This window comes from Anser anser (genome assembly GCF_964211835.1).
Source record: "Anser anser genome assembly, chromosome: 1".
Classification (NCBI taxonomy): Eukaryota; Metazoa; Chordata; class Aves; order Anseriformes; family Anatidae; genus Anser; species Anser anser.
In genome coordinates this window covers 142614728-142636082 of record NC_139720.1, presented here as the reverse complement: position 1 = coordinate 142636082, position 21355 = coordinate 142614728, and the positions used below count along the sequence as shown (strand labels likewise).

General features: G+C 41.1%; 1 protein-coding gene across 4 annotated transcripts in view; it reads left to right on the top strand.

Moving 5' to 3' along the window:
• TBC1D8 (TBC1 domain family member 8) overlaps positions 1-21355 on the top strand; it is a 48535-nt gene that overhangs the window by 6774 nt on the left and 20406 nt on the right. For 2 of the 4 annotated variants that reach the window (XM_083820582.1, XM_083820581.1), the window contains exons 2-5: positions 5084-5194; positions 9199-9317; positions 11513-11741; positions 15218-15458. In XM_083820582.1, coding sequence (XP_083676708.1) covers positions 5084-5194; positions 9199-9317; positions 11513-11741; positions 15218-15458 — 700 coding nt within the window. Of the gene's footprint in view, positions 1-5083; positions 5240-9198; positions 9318-11512; positions 11742-15217; positions 15459-21355 lie in introns of all 4 variants that reach the window. The other 2 variants (XM_083820580.1, XM_083820579.1) reach the window with 1 other exon arrangement.

Here is a 21355-nt window from a genome sequence, read left to right as displayed (position 1 = left end):
CTGAAAATGCTGAAAGTGCAGGTTGGACCCTAGCTGCTGTGTGACCTGTCTGGTTTTAGGAGGGTGGGTGTAAGCACCTGCTTTTGGGGAGGTTCAGGGCTGTGGCGCATGGGTGGAAGAGGTGCCTCCTTGCCACGTGCATGCTGCACCCTACATTTTAAAAGCACTGTCAAAGTTTCTTACCAGCCAACTGGAGATCCTGTGTATTACTTTGCCTTTGAACTACACTGTATGTCACCCCATGCTTTGTGATGGATGGCAAAGTTTGTGGTAAGCAAATGGCTTTGGGGACCAGGACCTCAAGGGTAACATTGGACAGTATGGTGATGTTGCTATCTTCTTTGTGACTTAGCCTTCAATTTAAGTCTGATTTATTTATTTATTTATTTATTTATTTATTTATTTTTGCAAATAAATAGTAGTGGCTTTGCTCTTTTGCCTGATTTTTTTTGAGGACTTTATTAATATATGGGTCCTAGCCTCCTAAATGATCAGTCTTACTGCTGAAGTGACCACCCCGTGTATGGGAAGGCATTTGAGTAGTTCTGAAAAATTTCCCTGTAAGGTTTTAAAAGTATGATGCAGGTATGCACAAATGGTCTCCTTGTGGGAGGGTGGTCTCCTTGTGTGGGATGGTACCTATACTTGTGTGATGTTCAGCTAGGCATAACTGTTAGTGTCTTGGGTTGTCTCTTGAGCATTGTCCTAAAACATGGATGTAATAGATATTTTGTATCTACAGGGCCTTATATTTTATATCTATGTATCTTGTATTTTATATCTATAGGGCCTTTGTATCTACAGGGCCTTATAGCGGTCTTCCAGTGCCTAAAGGGGGCCTGTAAGAGGGATGGGGAGGGACTCTTTGTCAGGGAGTGTAGCGATAGGACAAGGGGTAACGGCTTCAAACTAAAAAAGGGTAGATTTAGATTAGGTATTAAGAATAAATTCTTCCCTATGAGGGTGGTGAGGCCCTGACACAGGCTGCCCAGAGAAGCTGTGGGTGCCCCATCCTTGGAGGTGTTCAAGGCCAGGCTGGATGGGGCTTTGGGCAGCCTGGGCTGGTGGGAGGTGTCCCTGCCCATGGCAGCAGGGTAGAATTAGATGATCTTTAAGGTCCCTTCCAAAACAAACCATTCTGTGATTCTGTGATTTTTTTTCGTAAACCAGTTCCAGTTAGATTAATTTACTGTATGCATGTTTCTTTGTCTAGATTAGTTATGGGCATGACATGGAATAGCTTGTAATGGGATCTCTTATCTTTCTGTGGGGGTATAAGGAAATGTGTCTTTAAAGATGAAAAGAAGTGTGAAGCACTTTTGTTGATGCATTTGAGAACCAGTTCTTTATAAAATAACCTTGACTTTTTTTTTTTCTGTGAAAAAATGCTCAACAAGTTTGTTCTACATCACTCAGTTGGTATTTACTTGGATAGCAAAATCTGATTATACGGTGCACGAAATCCTGCTGGCATTCCATTTAGTTACAGATTGACCTCTGTACAAGGGAGACAGTACCTGCCTATTACAGAATGGGAAAGGAATCCACTTGCTAATTTTTAAATTTGAGTTTATTTAAGTTTTTCAGTTTTGATTGATAGGCACACTTCTGAAAAAATATAGGCAGGTGTTGCCTCTGTCTGAAATCCAGCTTTCAGCCGAAGCGATCGATATATTGAGGCAAAACATGTCATTTCAATAAAGGTATTTCCTTTTCCACTTCTGCCCCCTCCTCCATATTTTTATAAGCATACATTAAGCCTGAGATTTACGTAGGAATTTTATCCTGGGAGTGTTCTTTAGGTGTGACGTTCCTTGCACGTTTTGAGGGATCTGAGATGTTTTCTTGGTACTTGTTAGCAGACGTCCTTTCAAACCAGTGTCTGCAGCTTCCCGAAATGCAGTCCATACACAGTTAACTGCTTCCCTGAAATAGCTCTGCGTCTTGGAGGTCAAAAAGTTGACGAGAAGTTGGTAGAGTGGCATGCAAGGGGAAAGAGGTACTTGGAAGTTTAAGTTCCTGCCACAAGCCTTCTCCCACAAAACAAAAATCAATGGGAGCTTTGGGGAAGAAACCCGTGTAGCAGTCTTTCTCCCCTTTTGCCCTCTGCTTCTGAATCCTTTTAGTTTTTGACTGCCCTATAGATGTAACGGGTTGCACTGTCACTTGTGATAGAGGTCTGCTTCACCCTAGCTGAAGGCATACTAAGGTATCAGCAAGCACACCAGAAAAAAAACTTCGTATAATTTATATCTATCTGTGAGCAAGAGACCCTTTATATATCTTATAAGAGACCCTTCCATGGAAGAAGCTATTAGGACACTGTTTGAGAAAGGTGCTTGCCCACATGCTAGGTATTTTTCAAAGCATGTTTCAAAGTCGGTGTATTGTGTCAAGTTTCTTGCGTGTTTGTCCAGGGATTTTTTGGTTGTTTAATGCTTCTGGGTGACTCCAAGTGAACAGGAGACAGCTCACACTTAAAAAATTTTGCCTCTAGTTTTAGTCATTTTCATTCTACTTCAGTTTCCACTAAATTATGGTCAGCCTGGGTGTATTAATTAGTGTTAAATCCTTTTTATGCCCTTGCAAATGCTCTCTTGGAAGGTCTTGTTCCCCCACTCTGCTTCTCTCAGTCTCTTCTTTATGTTTTGTCACTCGTACATCAATTTCACACGGGGCTGACCTGCTGTAGAAGTGTGGATGCTAAACTGTAGTCACGAGGCTGTACTGAACAAGCTTGCTGCTTGGGCTCTATTCTGGATGCAGAAGCAGCAGAATAGCACAGACCTTGGTTCGTCCTTTAGCTATGGGTAGTTTACGCAAGGGACATGATTTTTTATTTGCATGGTTCTTGGTTGAAGGAGGAAGCTTTTTCTTTTTTTTTTTGGTAATAGTTGATAAGCAAGATGGAAATTGTAAGCAGAAGTCAACAATGAGAAGAGGAATTGGTTTTTCTTGTCAGTTATTCAGGAACAGAAAAGGGAATTAATTTTGCACAGGCTAAGAAGTAAAAACAAATTTTGCAGCTCCTTCTGAATTTGATGCATTTTTTCGTAATTTCTGAAAACAAGTTCTTCACGAATCAGATGTTCATTAAGTGTTCTTATAGGATTTTCATAGCACTAAGTATTAGTTGACTTTTTTCAGTGACTTTAGTGAAATTAAAAAGAAATCTTTCTCCTAGATCTATCATCAGGGGAAATCATGAACAGCACTTTGTAAGTTTCTTTTTCTTTCTTGTAATGTCTCAAGTCTTTTGAAATTTGGAAGGTAAACCATAGTTTTGTGCTCTGCATCCTTTGATGCTCTCCTACAGGCTTTCATCCAGCTATTTGGAAGACTGATGCTGTGTTTTCTGTGAGCACGGATAATTTGCTACCTTTTATACTTGGATGATTTCTTTTGTCTTGCAGTTACAGAAGGGCATGTGGCATTTTCTGGTATCATATAAAGTATTGGTCACCAAATTCCGGTCTCCACTTTGAACAGATGGGTGTTATATCTCGATGAGCATTTAGCTGAGAAGCGAGTTGTTGCTGAGTATCTCACGGTATACTTTTAAAACGTTTTCGTGTCCAACGTCTGCCTGGCTTTGAAGGCATGAACAGGGTGTGTAAATGCAAGGAGGAAGTAGGTGATGTAATCATCTTTGCTTTTGGAAGGTTTTTGATGCCATTCCATGTGCGACTTTTATACCTCCAAGACCAGAAAGTGGTAACACTGCTGCTTTGTTGTGCTGGGCTCAAATTAATTACCAGTGGCTTGTTGTCCAAGTGAGGAGGCATTTCAGACGAGGCCTTTGTAGGTCTCATTTTATTGTTTCCATTAATCACGTAGATAATGGGCTGGTTGAATGCAATTATAAAAACTGAAAGTGACGCCAAGGGCTGGCAAAACTTCTGGCCGGTTCATTTGGTGTTGGATCGATGGCGAAGGAACAAAAATACGGCTGTAAATACAGCATTTAGCTTGGAAAAAAATAAAACATGCAAAGAAAAAGTGCAGTATTGCAGAAACGTTGTAGATACAACGAATCAATTTTTGTAAGTGATGGAAGCCAATAACCAGTGCTGAGTTACTTTAATATGCCAGCTTGCAAATCGTGGCACTTGAATGACTTTTCCGTGCATACCTTGGTTCTGCCTGCTGGAGGAGCGGAGGGGAAAGGCCAGCAACTCCAGCTGGCCTCCGGACTGGGAGTCTGCTGGGTGGTTGCAGTTGCTCCAACTCTCAGAAATTAGTTTACCACTCTGTAAGTCAAGTGCCAATTTGCACTGGGATACGGCTGCGAGCTTTCTTGGATACAGTTACGGGCATGCAAGATACAGGAGACGGTTTGTACTCTTTGTACAGCATCACGTCCAGTTCTGAGCGTCACACTTAGAGATAAGCTCAGGAACAATGAGCTGGTTCACAAACATGACCCGTAAGGAAGACGTGAGGCAATTGGGGTTTCTTTAGAACAAGAGAAAGCATTAAACAGCGGGGAACGATGTTGATGCTTTTCCAGTATGTCAGGTATTAACATCAAAAACATCCGTGGCCAATTACTCTCCGTGTTCCGGGGAGCAGGATTCATTTCCAGCGAGACAGTTTAGGATTGTGGTGGTTGCCTTGTTTGTTTGTTTTTGCTGTAAGAATACCTAATGACAGTAGTGGAAGAGGCTTGCTGGGGAGGTGGTTGCATCTTGGTCGTGGGAGGTTTTGAAGAACAGGTTAGACAAACGCGATTTCTGGCACAGGTGCATTTATCCAGCTCCAGAGCAGGGGCTGGCACGGTAACCTCTCAGGTTCCCCCAGGTATTCGCTGCAGTTCTGTGACTGTATATACACACACAGGAGGCAAAACCGGAAACGCAAAATTGCTTGTTCTGATTTTGATCTTCTGATCTGGTTTGCCTCTTGCCTTTTGAGCCTGTGTGAATTGCCACACAAACCAGGGAAAGAACTGCTGTTGTCAAGTTCTCTATTTTAATTTTCTGGTTTTAGATGCGAAAAGACTCGAGGGCTGCAGTACTGACGGCAGTGAAAGTTGGCTCTAATTCTGTTTTTTCTCCCCCTTTTTCTTTGTGCGTGGCTGCAGGTCGCCTGGTGGGTGCCCTGGATGCCGTGCTGGATTCTAACGCGCGCGTCGCGCCCTTCCGAATTTTACTGCAAGTCCCAGGCTCGCAGGTTTACTCTGCCATTGCTTGTGGTGAGTTATTGAACGGATCAGAAGTTTACTGGGCCATAGCTATTGGTGAGTCACATACGAAAAAACCCGAACTGATTCTGAGCATGCTCAGCACCTGCATGTCCAAGAAGCTCAAGGTAACCCCGGCTGGTCGTGTGCGGGTGTGAAGCTCTTGGCTATAGCTCGTTTAACAGCCAAATTAACCTTTGGTTAGAATCCTAGGTATTCATCATGAGAAAACATTAACTGGTAAAACGAAGTTTCGATAGAAAGCTTGTTTAGGTGAGGGTGTTTGCGTTAATCTTCTGTCTGTTGCAAAGTGGTGTGGTTCTGCTCGTATGCGTATCTTTTTGTATGGCAGTGAAAGTTCCTTACAGCAAGAAGCTATTTAGTCTTGGCTTTCATCAGTCTTGTCTTTTGCTTGCTAACTGTGAAATGTCTTGCAACATTTGATTATAATCAAGTGTAACTGGAACACTTAGAAGATCTTACATGAGGTAGGTGATAAATGAAGTTGGCAAGGGAGAATGTCTAACTGCTGGGTTTGTTGTGCACTAATTCCTTTTCTGCAGCTTTTGAAAGTCAAACCCATCTTCAGGAAATTGATGTGGATGGGAATTGCAGCAACCTTACTGGGGCATGTTAAAAACCACCCGAGTGAACTTCTTAAAGTCCTTGTTTGACCAGTTTGCAGTTCTCATCCCTTCTTCAGTCTATAAAATCCTAGCATTGAAATTTACAGCAGGTTTTCCTTTCCTTTCTTGCATGGATCAAGACATGAAATAGTTAGTTAATATACATGCTGACATGTCGTTGATGCTGTTTGGCACAGTAGTCCTTTCAAATGATAGGGGCAATCTGTGTATCCTGCATCCTGCCCCTGTACAAGCTCATTTAACATTTGTTCCTTGGTCCTAGCAGAGATCCCTCTGCATTTCCCCATTGATACTGGGATTTTTCTCCTGTGCCTGTGTGAAGAAGATTACTTAGTTTGCTTACTCTGTTTCTGTTGTGGCTAGGTTTTCTTGGTTCTGCAATTGCTTGGTGCTTTATATCCCCACCCCTTGCCCCCTTATTTTGTTTATTTTTTTAAATAATGCTACCTCTTGGAGAAATTTAAGAGCTTCACGCTCTTCTGGTCTTCTGATGAAGCTGGTTGGCTTTCATTGTGAAAGTAAGTGTTGCTGTCAAGGGCTTCTTAATCATTTGAATGTATATAATATTCCTTTCAGGGACTGATCCTAGCCCTATCCACACTCTTCTTGCCCAAAGCTTTTTTATATCGAAGGAACTACAAATCAAAAGCCTGCCTGGCTGGAATGGTTAAGGATTTTGGTTGGATGAACTTAAGGATGAACTTATTTGATTAATGTTTTCTAAAATTCTCTTTTGCCCTCTTAAATGAATACTCACCACTGAGAAAACAAGATTTACGGTAATGGAGTGGAAGGCAGAGGGATCTGTTTTGTATGCCGTAAGGGCATGACACGTACACCACTGCCAGAGCTGCACAGAAATTAAGAACCATGATAGCTGGAGCTGTTTCTGAATAATATCTCTGTTTTGAAACCCTGACGTGAGCATCCAGGGGAGAACGGGCTTTGGCAACAGCAGTTGGAGGAACAGCGTGACCTGACCCTTTTCTTAGAAAGCTGGAGCTCCGCACGGGACTTTTCCTCTCCCTGAGGGCCTGCAGGAGCCCCAGCACAGAAGTGGCCATCGCTGCTTGCCCAGCTCTTTGCTTTGCGTAAACACAGTGTTAGGGTCTTGTTATTGGATTTGGAAGGAACAGCGAGTCAAATTAAGTTCCTGCTATGTAGCAAAGACAAGGAGCAGCTCTAGCAACTCCTTCCCGTCTCCCGGTGTAACTGCATTAGGGATAGCCATCATGTCATTAGGCAGTTAATTAAAACGACATTTTCCAATTGGATGTTGGTGCTCCTGTGTTCCAGGAGCTGCAGACTGAAATGATAATTAATGCGTAAGGGTCATATCTGTGTTACAGACTCTTGCAAATCTCTGAGGGCTGCTAGGAAGTCTGATCCATGCCCAGCACACTTGTTCTGGCAGAGCTGTTTCAGCCCAGATGGTTAATCATCCTACACCAGCAAGGGGAAACAAAACCCTTAACCTCAGCCCTAGTGCAGATCCTCTTAGGTCTTTCCTTTCAGAAGGCTTGTGGGCAAAAAAGAACCACAAAAAACAGACAAGTGAAGTAGCATTTAGGAGAGGGAGAGCAAGGGATTGCTGACAGGTGGGTTTAAAGAAGGGAATACGAGGAGTTGAGGCAATGGTTAGACTGAATACACGTTTGGTATGGACACATAAAGAAGGTGCATAAAAGGTGGAACAAAATGCTGTGCAGAGCATTGGCACGGGCAGAGGAATAAGGAGGAGGTTGTCAAGGCTTGGGTGAAATCACAGGATAACTTTAAGTGTAAGCCAAGAAGTGTAAATTACAAATAAAGAAGGGACCCAAACAGTTGAGGAGCTAGCCTGACCAAATAAAAGGGACGAAGAGATCTTTCAGCATTTGATCACAACTTGTGGAGGTACCTGAAGGCAGGCAGGAAAGAGAGCAGTAGCCTCAGTGGGGGACAACCCCTGCCACTGGGGATGCTACAGTGAAAGATGTCTTATTTCTTATTTCCCAAGAGATAACCCACCAGCCCTCCCATACAGTTGGTATCTTTCAGGTAGCCCAGACATAGAGAAGCAACTCAGTATTTTCTTTGTGCAGCCATTTCAATACAGAACAACTGTTTCTGGTGTCCTTAACAATTGACATAATCTGATTTCCTTACAAAGAGGCCATTTAAGTGTCTCTTCTTTCTTGATTTTTTTTTTAAATCTAACCTTGATTAATGATATTTATGAAGTTCCATCGCAAGACCTTCCTGTCAAGGAAGTTAAAGCTTGGAAAGTTTCCCTGCCACTTGGCATTCTTTATGGAAAATGGAGCAGAGGAGGGTGGAAAATTCTTAGCTAAATTTATCATTTTGTGTTGTGAAGCAATGTGATGCATCTCCGATGTACACACAAATCAAATTTCAAGATAATAGGCCTTCTATCTGAGATTCATTTTATAATTATATTCCTCTGTATTTTTTATGCCTCTTACGTCAAACTAATTTTCTCCTTTCTTCCACTAGTAAGACATAAGAAAAAACAACTTTGGCTGCCTTTACTTTTTTTTTTCCCATATAATATTTAACCACTGACCGGTAAGAGCTAGGGTGCTCAGATTTTCCCTTAATTGTCCTCGGTGTTGCCTCTCTTGCGCTAACTTTTCTGTCATAATGAGATGCAGCAGCAGTTCAGGTTCAAGCAGAAGCAACCAAAGTAAATAGGCAATGACTGAAATAGTGTTTCTGGACTTAGGGTGAACACATGAAATTGGAAAATCTCTATTTTTCAGAGATTTTCTCTTCACTGTTTTTCTCCCCAAAACTGTAAAATTGTGCTCTTGCAGACGTTCTAGGTGTTCTTGACCCAAACTCCTTTATTTTTAGATGTTTAATTATTATAGGAAACTTTTCAGATAGGATGCAAATTATGACTATGTCATGTGTCCATGCATGTGTGGCAGCTGTGTGTGTGTATGTCCATACAAAGGGAGGGAGAAAGGAAGATCAGGGACTTTCGGGAACAATACATAAAGCAGCAGTTTACGGTGGCTGCTTGAGGAATGCCATGTCAAAATAAGCTGTATTCTAACAGTAAGAGGTTTTGCTGGTTTTTCTGCTTTGACTTTTAATGCAGCGTTTGCTGGCTGAGAATGTTTGAGAAGATAAAACTAAAAAGCACTAGAACTAAATTCCTAAAACAATAAGGTTTCTGTTTTTCCCTGGCTATACTGTTACAAATTAGACCTTTTTGACCTGTTTGCTACTAAGAGTTTTGAGGTTGAAAGTTCAGTTTCTCATGTTCTCTTACAAAATAGTACATTTTTTTACTTTTTTTTTTCTTCCTTTTGATTTTATTTTATAGGATGAGTTTTAATGCGTTACTTTTAACCTTTCTAGGTGCCACTGCAGAGGAGATAAATCAGCACTGGGAATGGCTGGAACAAAACTTGCTCCATACTTTGTCTGTTTTTGACAATAAAGAAGATATTGTTAGTTTTGTCAAAGGGAAAGTAAAGGTAAGGAAACTGCCTAGCTTTTGCCCAACTACTTGTGGTGTTTTAGAAATAATGTCAGGAAGTTATTGTCATTCATCTTTGCTTTTGTCCATCTGAATATTGTTATTTTTTGTGTGCTGACCTAGCTACTATGTTCATCCCGAATCCAATTAATCATCAAAAGCCCCTACTTTTCTCTTTCACGTTTGATTTTTATCAATGATCTCACTGATTTGTTTCCAGGCAGACTTGTATAAAGCAGGGAAGTGTTTATACCACTGCATTTTCATACAGTGACTATAGAGGCAGCAGCTTCTTGTAGAGCAAGGACTCTTAAATCTTCTTTTGGCCAACTCTTACCATTGGCATCACAGTGCCAGCTGTGCCTCCACGGGGAGCAGGAGGACCTCCCATTTGAGCAGGCACCTCACCCACGATGTGACTTGTAAACCCAGTTCATCTTGATCTGATGTGGGGTGAAAAATACCTTTTCTGTCATGCAGTCAAAAGGATACCAGATGTATGGCCAGTTTCTGTGCAGTGGTTAGAGATAGGTTATAACTTGTTTTTCTGCATGACACTTGGACCTGATGTGGCCGGCATCCTTGCATCTCCACTCACATTTCCTTGGAAGCTGCATGATCTCAAAACTGAACTGTCTAGTTTAGACTTTATCACTCCCCGTCCCTTTACAGCTTCACTGCTCTTCTCTTCCCTGTAAGAGGCTGTGGTGTGCAGGTGAGCTTTCTTCAGCATCCACTTTCAGCTCCTTCACCTCTTCAGAACATTGTTAGCCAAAGTGTCTGAACCATTCGTGAATGGTGAGGTTGTCCCCACTGCACAGGGACAGCTGGTCCCTCATGCAGAGGTGGCCTCTGCCCAGCAAGCTGGAGCTGGGAGGCTGCTGTGCCACTCTCCTCTCGGACTCTCTTCCCAAGGGTTTGGCACAGAAATTGTTACGGGCTTCACAGGGTGTTGGTGTTGTGGATGGGGACTGCGCCGAGGCTGCTGGCTAGCTGCTTAGTGCCTGAGTGCGCATCTTTTTAGAAGAGTAAAGGTAGAATTTAAAAATTTTAGGGGAATTGGGTGATGAAGACAAGGCTTAAAATAATAACAGCACATGCAGTAAAACTTAGAAAGCGTGGCCTCCAGTGTTCTGCTTCTAAGAAAACACATGATCCAAGAGGAACTTGTCAATGGCTGGCAGTGATGCAAGTCTCCTGGGGACTGCTCTAAGTCAGGTCCTGCTGCAGGCTTCTCCTTGGTAAGAGTTTCATTCAGTGAGATGCTCTCCACTCTTATACCCACTGTTTTGGTCCAGAAAATATACGGGAACATAAATGTTTCTGGCAAATTTCAACCCTGCTGCTATGATCTCAGTGGGTTCTGAAGTTGGGGAGGAGAGAGAAAGCATCGCTGTGCAAATCTTAGTTTTTATCCTGCTGTCTTAAAAAACAATTTTGGCATGCTGCACCTTGCTGAAAGGTTAAACTTGCTGTGCCTGCTTCTGCTTGTGGTGCAGCGGCTTGCTCTTGGCACAGAACATGTGTCTAAGTGCACTGACAGGCTTGAATAAAATTAATCTCTCTCAATAGAGCTGTGGCAGCTGATTACCTAGCACAGCGGATATTTAAAATTCTTCAGGTTTCATTACTTAATGTTAAGCCCAGGTTTTGGACTCTGTCCTCTGTCCTGTGCCTAACTCTTTTGTTATAATACTGCTATTAAAATTCTAATCACATAGTTATAATATCCACGGAGATGGTCTTGAAGTCATTTTTAATGGTTCAGAGCATGTTACAAGTTACTGACGTCTTACTGCATTGCTTCTTCATAGCAAAATACTGCTGGTCAGCATACAAAAATGGTCCTGTATCTTTTCTCTGAATACAGCAAAAAACAGCAATGATAAGTTGTAATGAAACTGTAAATATGTGGTTTTGCCAGATAGACTGAAAAAGTAAAACAGCAAAACAACAAACTCCCCCAAAATGAAACAAAATAAAACAAAATCCTAAAACTCTTGATTTGGACGCATTCAAAATGTATGAGATGCAACCACTGCAGAAATGTATCCATTTGTGAAATTTGCAAATCGGCTGGAAATTATTTTTCAGAAAGAGCTGTGTTATTAAAATTTGAATGAGTAGCTTGTAGTAACTTGCTTGAATGTGAACACTGTAGATTTATCATATGTTATCTTGTTATTGAATCAGGCTCTGATTGCAGAGGAAACGAGCAGTAAGCTTGCTGAGCAGGAGGAAGACCCTGAAAAGTTCCGAGAAGCCCTGGTGAAATTTGAGTCCAGATTTAATTTTCCTGAAGCAGAGAAACTGATCACCTATTATTCCTGCTGCTGTTGGAAAGGAAAAGTTCCTCGGCAAGGCTGGCTTTATTTGAGTATCAATCATCTCTGTTTTTATTCCTTCTTCCTGGGCAAAGAACGTAAGTGTAAATATGTAAGAAATCTAACACTATGGAGAGAGATAAACATAACTGGTTTTAAATGCAAAAAGAGTTAGGATTTTTATGAGAAGTATAATTCTGCTCTGAAGTTTCGTTTCTGAGATTTTCATTGTTGAGATGAAAGATCTTGTTTAATTTGGTTTTCACTTCATCCTCTATGTTTACATTTTAGCATTAATCCAGTAATAAAAATGAGAATACAAGAACATGCAGACACAGTTGCTCTTCAGTTCTTTTTCTTTTCACGTGAAGCAGACTTAAAATGTACCAGCCCTCCTACATCTTCTCCAACAGCTAGTTTTAGTGCCGAAAACAGTCAGTCAGGAACTGTCCCTCCCACATTGATGGGAACACACCAGCAGCCGCTGTCAGCACCGCCACCGTGAGCGCAGAGACGGACTGCAAGGCAGAAAAGGAAGCGCTAGCTGGGAAAGAGAGCGTGGTGCTAGAAATGTGTGAGGCTAGCTGCGGGACTGAAAATAGAACAGGAAGCACAGCAGTGACACTGGTGCTGTTCTGAGTCCTCTTCATCCTGCCGCAGCTTCAGTGAGGACGGTAATATAAACCTATATTACTGTGAATGTAGCAAGAATTTATAAATCAGTTATAGCAGTTAGGAAAACATTGCCATTTACTGGCCAGGTTTAAAATAGGGCTGGCTAGACAAAATGAGATTTAAAAATGAAGTGCACTAATGTAAATGTAAGAAAGATAGTAACTGGCAGTTTCTAGGACTTAAAACATACAAGGACATGTCTAGAGTTAGAGGTTCTTTCTTCCTATTTTATTTCGGGCCAGTTATTTTGTCATATCTGCAAAAGGTGGCAGAGTTAGATTTAAAATACTGATAAGCTTGTTATTCCTTATAAATACAGAAGTTGAGCTTTATCTTTTTTTTTGCAAGACTGTAGTGGAGTTTCTTGATACGTACTAGATATCTGAGTTCTCTTTTAATCTCCTTGTTTTCTGTTTAGTATCAAATAATATCCTTTGTGAGTTGTTTCTCCTTGTTATCATTGCAGGCTTTTTCTCATTAAACCGGAGATAGCCAGTCTGCCAAAGCACACGAAGCAAAAATAATGCTTATTAGTGATAGATAATGGGGGAAGGAGGAAGTAGGGAGAAAAATCCTTCATACTGTTCCAGAAGTTTTGTTTATGCAATATCACAGATCATTAAATGATACTGGAAGTAAAGCATCACACTCTGTTATGGAAGGTGAAATTGCTTCTCATCCCTTTCAATAATAATTCATTATGAAAACACAAATGAAAGCCCAAACAACTACATGTTTGCACCTTTTTACTTTGAACATGGAAAAAAAGCTGTTCATTCAGTGTTACAGTCAGTGGCATTGCCTTTGTGTTCCATGCGTTTTCATGGAAATGTGAAATCCAAAAAAATTCCATAGCTTGCTGGGAAGCATTACATGTTGAGATGCTTCCCAGCTCCCTGCTTCTGATAAAGATGATCGCTTCTGTTTGAAACCCAGTATTTTGTTACATTTATGAAATGCTTGTATTACATCGAATACTCCAGATTTACTGTAGTTCTGTTTACTGCTATTTGAGAAGCTGCTACTGATCGTATGTAGAACAAATGATTTATTATCTTTCTTGTTTTCAGGTAGTAATCACAAATTAAATCTGGCTAAACGTGGTTTAGAGAATATTGCTAATAAATCACATGTATTGTGTTCTTTCCCTTTCTTTTTGGGGAAAAAAAACACACCACAATATGAGAGTTTCAATAAAAATAGTTCCTTTATAGTTCCTATAAAATAGTTCCTATAGTTCCTATAAAAATTCCCCCAAATTGTAGCCTGAAATCTCTTTATAGGCAAAGTGTTAAGTCTCCTGCTTCTGGCAAGTCTGTTGCCTTCTCCTTGTTTTTATTTTATGTTGAAATGACCTGGAATGCAATGCTGGAACCTGTTTTCAGCTTGTCATAAAATTTATGTGAGCATAGACTACATGGAACATATTTTCAGGACAAGTCCCCTTTTATCTAAGCTTCGAAGTATTTGCAGAACTTGGGTGGATTAGAATGTCAGATTTCTTGCAAGGACGTGCCAGGGTTTCTTTACATTTTTTTTTTCATTAAACTTCTGTGTTTTTTTTTTAAACGTGGAAGACTTTGTACCTTTTGTCAGAAGTCGGGCCCATTCCAGCGTGCTGTGCTGTTTCTATGACAAACACTGCGCAGGCTATACATTTTTGACCTGCTTGAACAATAGCGCTATTGCTACAGGGCTGGTTAATCTTTCTTCCCTTGGCTGTGCCGATACAGATGGCTCTGTGACCATTCACAACAGTTTGTGTGTGTTGACGCAGCTGTGCTTTATTTAAGAAAGAAGAAATTTAACCTGCAAATAATCTTGACAGCTGTGGTTCTTGTAATACAGAAAAACTTGCTGAGGGTAGCTGCTTGTAAAATTAATGATCACGGATAAGTGTCATATACGGATGACAATGCTTGTTATTACTGTCTTTTTATTAACTTTATTGGCATCAGGAGACCAGCCAGGGATGTTAGGGAGTTTAGTCTTGAAGTTTATTGGCACAGAGAATACTGGGAAGCGTCCAACAGTCAAGTATAAATTTAATCTAAGTCTTTTTAAGTCTTTTCCAGCGTAATTTCTGTCCAGAGATTCATAGGACACATAGGAAGGTCACGTCTTTTAGTGGATATGTAAAATAAGTTGTCTGTGTCTATCTGATTTGCTGGAGTGTTTAAGTCTAGAGAACAGTGTCCTATACTTTTTCTTTTCCATAAACAACTCTGACTACATTTAAAGTTTAGGGCAAAGCCTGCCCATGCACCTTTTAAGTAAAAAGTGATCAGAACGGGAAGATCCCAATGCCTATGTGGTTTTCTTTGATGACCTCTTTATAGTAGTCTTAAACCCTATAAAAACTTAAAAAAACCCCACAAAACTATAAAAAACAACTATAAGAACCCTGCAAAAACTTCCTTTTGTAAGGAAGTTACCTTTATTTTAAATTTAAAATACCGTCCATGTAATTGGAATAGGCTTGCCACCTGCCTAAAACATCGCTTCTGGAAGATTACAGACCCTTTCCCTATTTTCTTCCTAGTCCTGAAATCCACTGTTTCACCTGGTAGCAAAGAAGAAAGCTGCAGAAGTGACTTGTTAAGAAGTTTAGAGCAAAAGCTTACAGCAGATGTTCAACAGAGACAGACCTCCTCAGTCTAGCATTTCTTGTGAATATAGGTGAAATTTTGAGGGGGGGATTGATTCTCAGCAAGGCAGTCTTTTGGGATGAAGGCAAATGAATATAGAGTAATAGCAGGTGTTTCATCTTTTCCTTGGGCTTTAAAGATGATTCTCTCCTCTTGTGTTGTTTGCATTTCATTCTTAATCTGTGTATTTCCCAAATACGGTCAATTTAAACAGAATTTCTAACACACTTTTGGTCTTCCTGCAATGGCAGTGAAACTTATCATTCCTTGGGTTGAGGTCCAGAAGCTGGAAAGAACCTCCAACGTCTTCATGACTGACACCGTCCGCGTCACCACACCGAACAAAGAACGCGATTTCTCCACGTTCCTCAACATAGCTGAGGCATTCCGGATCATGGAGCAGCTGGCAGATGTAACACTCCGAAGGCTGCTGGATAACGAGATCTTTGAGCTGGATCCAGGCCTACAGGATCCTACTCAGATTACCAAGAGGTAAAAAGCAAAACTGTTCTTTGTTCTGTGAGCAGAGGTTCAGTAATGGGTTTTGTGGATTGCGTTGCTAGCTGGGTAAAGCTTTAAAGACTTACCTGATTGGGGAAAAAAAAAAACAAAACAGATTTTATAACATACTGTGGGATATCACAAAATTTTGTGTGCAAAATACGTTTTTTTCCCCCGTTTTTATTTTCTTCCTTTAAAATCACTGTAGTTTTTATTTGGTTTAAAAGTACTATTTCTTGTCGAAGGGATAGTAATTGTAAAATTATTGCTTTTGATGATACCTGATACGTGGAATGTCCTGCTAGGACATCCTGCTAGGACTAATCCTACTAGGATTGCCATAGCTGATTTAGCAAGCAGTTGTAGGACCCAGAAAGACCCAGGCTGTTGCAACAGAGTAATGTGCTGATGCCAGCTCTACCCGACGCATCCCTGAAATGCATCTCTGCATTCCCCTCCCACTGGAGAAATGCACTGGGTGCTCAGGGAGAAGGTTAGTAACTGTTTCCCTGGCAGTAGCACAAGACAGAGGGTTGTGTATTTTTGTGAAAGGAAACTGCAGGGAGGAATTTTAGGTGGGCAGAATGTAATATCCAAAGTTGGAATTTGCCTGGGGCACCAGTGTTAACACACCAGTCTAAAATACATGTTTTCTGAATGGAGTGTGTCTGGAGTGCTTATCCACTCCTGACTCATACCATTTCCTGCTCTTCCTTCCTATCCTGCCAGAGGTGTGCAGGGAATTAACCAGGTGTTCCTTCCAGGGCAAAACTTAAGGAATGCATGGTGACATTTCCAACAAACAGACACATGTCCAGTAGCCATTATGTTGTTTCTGAGGGGCATTTTTGCAGTGGTGTTGCACGTACGTCTCAGCTAAACAGTTCTGCAGAGGTTCATAAAGGCTTTTAAAGCAATCAGACTTACTTTCCCTGTAACTTCATACGTACACACTGTTAGGAAAATGACTGACAGCAGTGTTTCATCCATGACACACCATCACTCGAGGTATTTGTTAGACTGATACAATGGTGAGCAGCCATGAACTTCCTCACAGGCTTTTTTCATAGCTAGGACTCCTTTAAAACACAAGGGCTGCCATTGTTTTTCACCATGTATGTGTAACTGGATATTGTTAGCATCGCAGGCTTTTGGCCAGAGAAATGCAGTTTATGTTCTTTGAGTAATGTCTGATATGACTTTGAGTAATAGGTTGTATTGAAGCCCACTTCCATGCTTTACAACACCTTCCTGCTTTTGGGCTGAAAAGTTAGAACCATGAAAGAAGGAAAGTAAATCCAAAATAGATGTAACAATCTGGGGGAGATGCTTTCAGCATCTACTGATTTTAACTCATTGCTGTCTCTTCCCAAAAAAGTCTTTGAATCAAATATATTAACTGAATGGAAAAACAACCAAACCAAACCAACCCAACCCAACACCAACCTAAAGTTACAATTACAATGAAAAGTATAACTGCAATAATATAGGGGCTCTCAGGGAATCAACCTGTAAGTGCCTTGTGGGATTTTTGGAAAGTAGTGTGTCTATTAGCAAACAAGCAACAGAAACCATCCCACACATTTATTCAAACAGGTTTGTCTCTTTCCTTCCAACTTAAAAGGAAAAAAAAAAAAAAAGAGGAGAGGCATGGGGAAGAGGAAAAGAGAGGGTGAAAATGTGATTGCTGGAGAATGGCAGGGCAATTTTTCTTAACCACGCTGATGTGCTGTAACTAAAGGTAACAGAAAGGAGAACGTGGAAGATGTTGAAATCCCATTTCCTCTGTAGGAATTAGAGAGGTAGTGGCTGGATAAGCTGTTGTTTCTGGTGCCCTTTGTCACACTTCAGCAACTACTTTGATGTGATGTGATTAAGCAAGACTGTAGTTTGAATAGTAGATAAACTGGTTTTTAATACTAACATTTTTTTTGGGGGGGAGGGTTTTTTTGTGTGTGAGGTTTTTCTTTTTTTCTGAAACCATTGTAGTACTACAAGAACAATTATTTTCCACTTGACATTTTCCCTAATAATTATCTTTGCTAATTCTTGTGCGTGATTAGGAAGCACATAGTAGTGTATTAAAATGAAAGCAGTAATGCACACATCATTAAAATTATTCCAGCTGTGTCACATTAATGAAGTTACTTTAGATTTCTTTTGTTTGCTAGGGTGCTAGGGTTTCTTTTGCAAGAGGCTCATCCCAGTATCTTCATTTTAAAAATACATTTTTAATGTCATTATGGACTGTATATTATACATTCTGAAAAACAGAGCTGCTGCTCTCCCCGGGGGTCATCCTGCTGAGCAGTGCAAGGACGAGGCTCCGAGAGGCTGGCAGATCAGGCCAGCAGTCTGTGACACAAATCCTATCATGGCCACAGTCAAAGAAGTTAACATACAAGTTTCCATGCAGCTTGATGAAAGAATAAGGCTTGGAACAATGGATTACATAGGGATTAATGGCAATTAAATTAATTGCCATAGGAAATGAAGTAAAGGTGTTTGATAACTATATATGCCATTTCTTGCAGACATATTCAAACATGCCATGCAGTTTTATGGGAATATGAAGTAACTATTTTTCCTTTCTAATAAGAAGGTCGCTAAAAACTCTGCTATACTTTTCTTGTACTTCTTATTTCCATCTCTTTCAGGACATAAGAATATTCATTGCATTCCTCAGATGTAAAGAGGAAATTGGCCAGAGCAGAACACAAGATTTAAAAGCTTAATGCTGGTGTCAGTAAGGTTTCAAAAGTATAATACCTTTTTCCAGGCTCTAACCAGCTTGGTTTCTTTTCTTAACGTCTGACACTGAATTGCCAGTAAGGATGGCTTTGCTTTATATGAAAGCAAAGAAGGATTTTAATACTGATCTAAGCTGAACAGAAACTGTTTGAAGTATCTTGAATCATGAATATCACTTCAGTCTACATTAATTCTGTGAACACTGTAAACCTTGAGGAACACGGAAGATGTGTTGAGGAAGAACCTTATTTTATTCCATCAGCTTGGCAAAGGCAGAGTTTGGATTATCTTTGCATGTCATTCCTGACAGATGTTTGCCTAACCTGTTTCTAAGGATTTCCAGAAACATAAATGCCAGAACCCGTAGCAGTATTTCACTGCTATACCATCGTAAAAGCTTTCCTGAAGTCTAACTTGGATCTTTCTTGTGGGTTTCTGAGTCCATTGCTTCTTGTCCTATCCAGTACTGTGGAAGAGATTAGATTTTCTCTCTTTAGAGCAACCATTTGCGCATTTGGAGATTGGTTATGCATCTCCTTTTGCTTTTCTTCTTTAAGCTGCACTGCTCTAGTTTATCCCGATGTTTGTCACCCATCCTGTCTTTAGCCCTTCTGGTCCCTCTTCTCTGGACATTTGCCATGAATCCTGTAGGGCTTCAGGCATGCAATGGCAGGATACAGGAGTGCCCCCTGTCCCTGCTGTAGCCCCAGGACTGCCCCGCTGCCTCTCAGGAGCCAAACACTTCCCTGTGCAGCCTGGTGCAGCGGTCCTCTTCCTCTCAGCAGCATGAGGCTGCTGGCTCATGTTCAGTTAATGATTCCTTGTAACTCCTCTGTCGATTTTTTTTCTTTCCAGAATGGCTGCTGGTGGAGTTGGTTCCCAGGCTGTGTTTGTGCAGTGTACATCTACAGCTGAAAATACTTATATTGCTTTTTTTTTTTTCTTCACCATCCCTTCAGTTTATGAGCACCAGCCTGAATTCTGATCCTGTTCTTTTGCTCATTTGTCTCTGTCAGGCTCATGTCACGTGCAGGTGTAATAACAGTGATCTTTGCTCCATCGTACGAGTTGCTAATGAAAATCCTGAACAGAAGCCAATCCAGGACAGACTCCCAAGGAGGTCCTCTCCATACAGCCTTCCACTTTAACAGTGAGCATTTGAGGGCTGCTTTTTGGGTACTCTTTTTCAACTGGCTTGGTACAACAGCTTTTCACTACAATCTAGTTTTATTAGTTCCTGTGTGAGGAAATATCAAGAGTTTCATAAAGCATGAACATCTGTTGCATCTCCATTTACAAGTCCAGTGTTCCTGCTCCACCAGGGAATTACATTGGTTTAACATTTGTCCTGACAAGTCCACGTTGGCATTTGTCAGATGACTTTTCCTACCTTGCTTGTGAGAAGCCTTTCTTGCCACACGAATTAAGTGGGTTTTCCAATAAACAAGATGCGTATCACTGGTTGTGTTGCCTTCAAAATCACAAGAGTTTTCTGCAGTCTGAATAGCGAGAGCAGGGCAGCAATCATTCTCTAAAAGCAGGAGGTCAACTAGTTTGTTCAGATTTTTTTTTTTTCCTCGTTTCTGTTGCTCAACTTTATGCCATATAATTCTTCATCTGGCAACAGGCACCGAGTGACTCAGCAGGGCTAGAATCCTGCCAAGTTGACTTCTGTTGGATTGAAAGCAGAGAGAAAAAAAAGCATGCGACAGCAAGGACATCATTTCAAGTGTCCTGATAGTTTTGGGCATTTTGTTAGTTTTGTGTGTTATTTCCTTTCATTTAAAACTCTTGGAAGGCAACTTGGAAGGGTCACACACGAGGAGTTATCGCAGTTCAGACTTGCAGTCCCTTTGAAGTGCCGGAGGCGGAGGCCGTGCGAGAACCCCACAGTGTGCAAGTCAGGAACTGCATTCGGAGAGAACTGCTGATTTTTTCTGAAAAGCAGGGAACAAAGCGATTGCATCCTTTAGCCTTTTGTCCTTCTGATGCATGTATAAACATTTGATCAACATATTTTTACATGAGGATGGCTTTCGTTCTTTTCTTAGGTACAGCTGAGTACACTGCATTTGCTTAAAAGCCAAACCACCTTGAAAATTGTGAAGCTGGAAACAAAATTTCAGATAGGCTGGGCAGCAGGTAGAAAAGTTGTGTTTCTGTTCAGTGCTGCAGGTGTTGTGAAACTCAAAATGGAAGTTGTGGGACCTGGTGACATGGGACATGGGCTGAATTTGCTGTATCGTATTTAAACAATTGGCTGTCTTGTTTTAGGAACAAATGTTGTTAGTGGGTTTTTTTTGGTTTTTTTTTTTTTGGTTTTTTTTTTTAACCAGCCCTAATGTTGTTTGTCTATTTCTGAAGGCAACCGATTACGATAACCCCTAGAATTTGTCTGCCTAACAGGAAATGTTGTCATTGTGTGCCACTTTCCAATAAAACCTTTAATCTGAGCCCACAGCAGTAAGTGCTGACACTATTTCATTCCTCAACTACCATTTTTCTTTCTGGGGACACAACCTGCAGCAGGCTGGCCCCTCTTTCAGCACTTTTCTCAGGGGCAGCCATGAATAAAGTGAGGTCTCTGAAGTGACCCTGTGTCATGAGGCATGGGGGACAGGCAATGCTGGGGGTGCTGGGCTTGGCAGTCTTCCCCCATTAGGTGATTTGGGGCAGGTGGGGTTGAATGCTGTGCCCTGGTGAAAGTTGCTTGATGAATTTACTTGGTTTCAAATATGGAAAGTGTCATGCTTCAGTTTAAAAACCTGTAGCTAGGGATGATCTTGTCTGAAAGGAGCCTGCAGCCTCAAGAGATGCAGCAAAATTTTAAACACTCAGAATTGGACAGAAGCTGCAGATTTTGGAGCATTAGAGTCAACTCCTAAGTAACAGACAATCTCTGTCTCAATGGAGCTTCCATCCTTGTGTATAAGGCATCTTTTAGCATGAAGGTATGGAAATTGCAACAACCGTGTACGTTCTGGTAGGGTCTCACCTTCCCAGCACAATAGCAGGAGAGAACAGCTCCACGCAGACCTGACTGCAGATGCTATCAGTAGCATTCATCTGTGCTGTGCAGGAATGGAAAATATTTTTGTGCTGAGTTAACTAGGAGGCATATCCTGATCTAGGTTTGT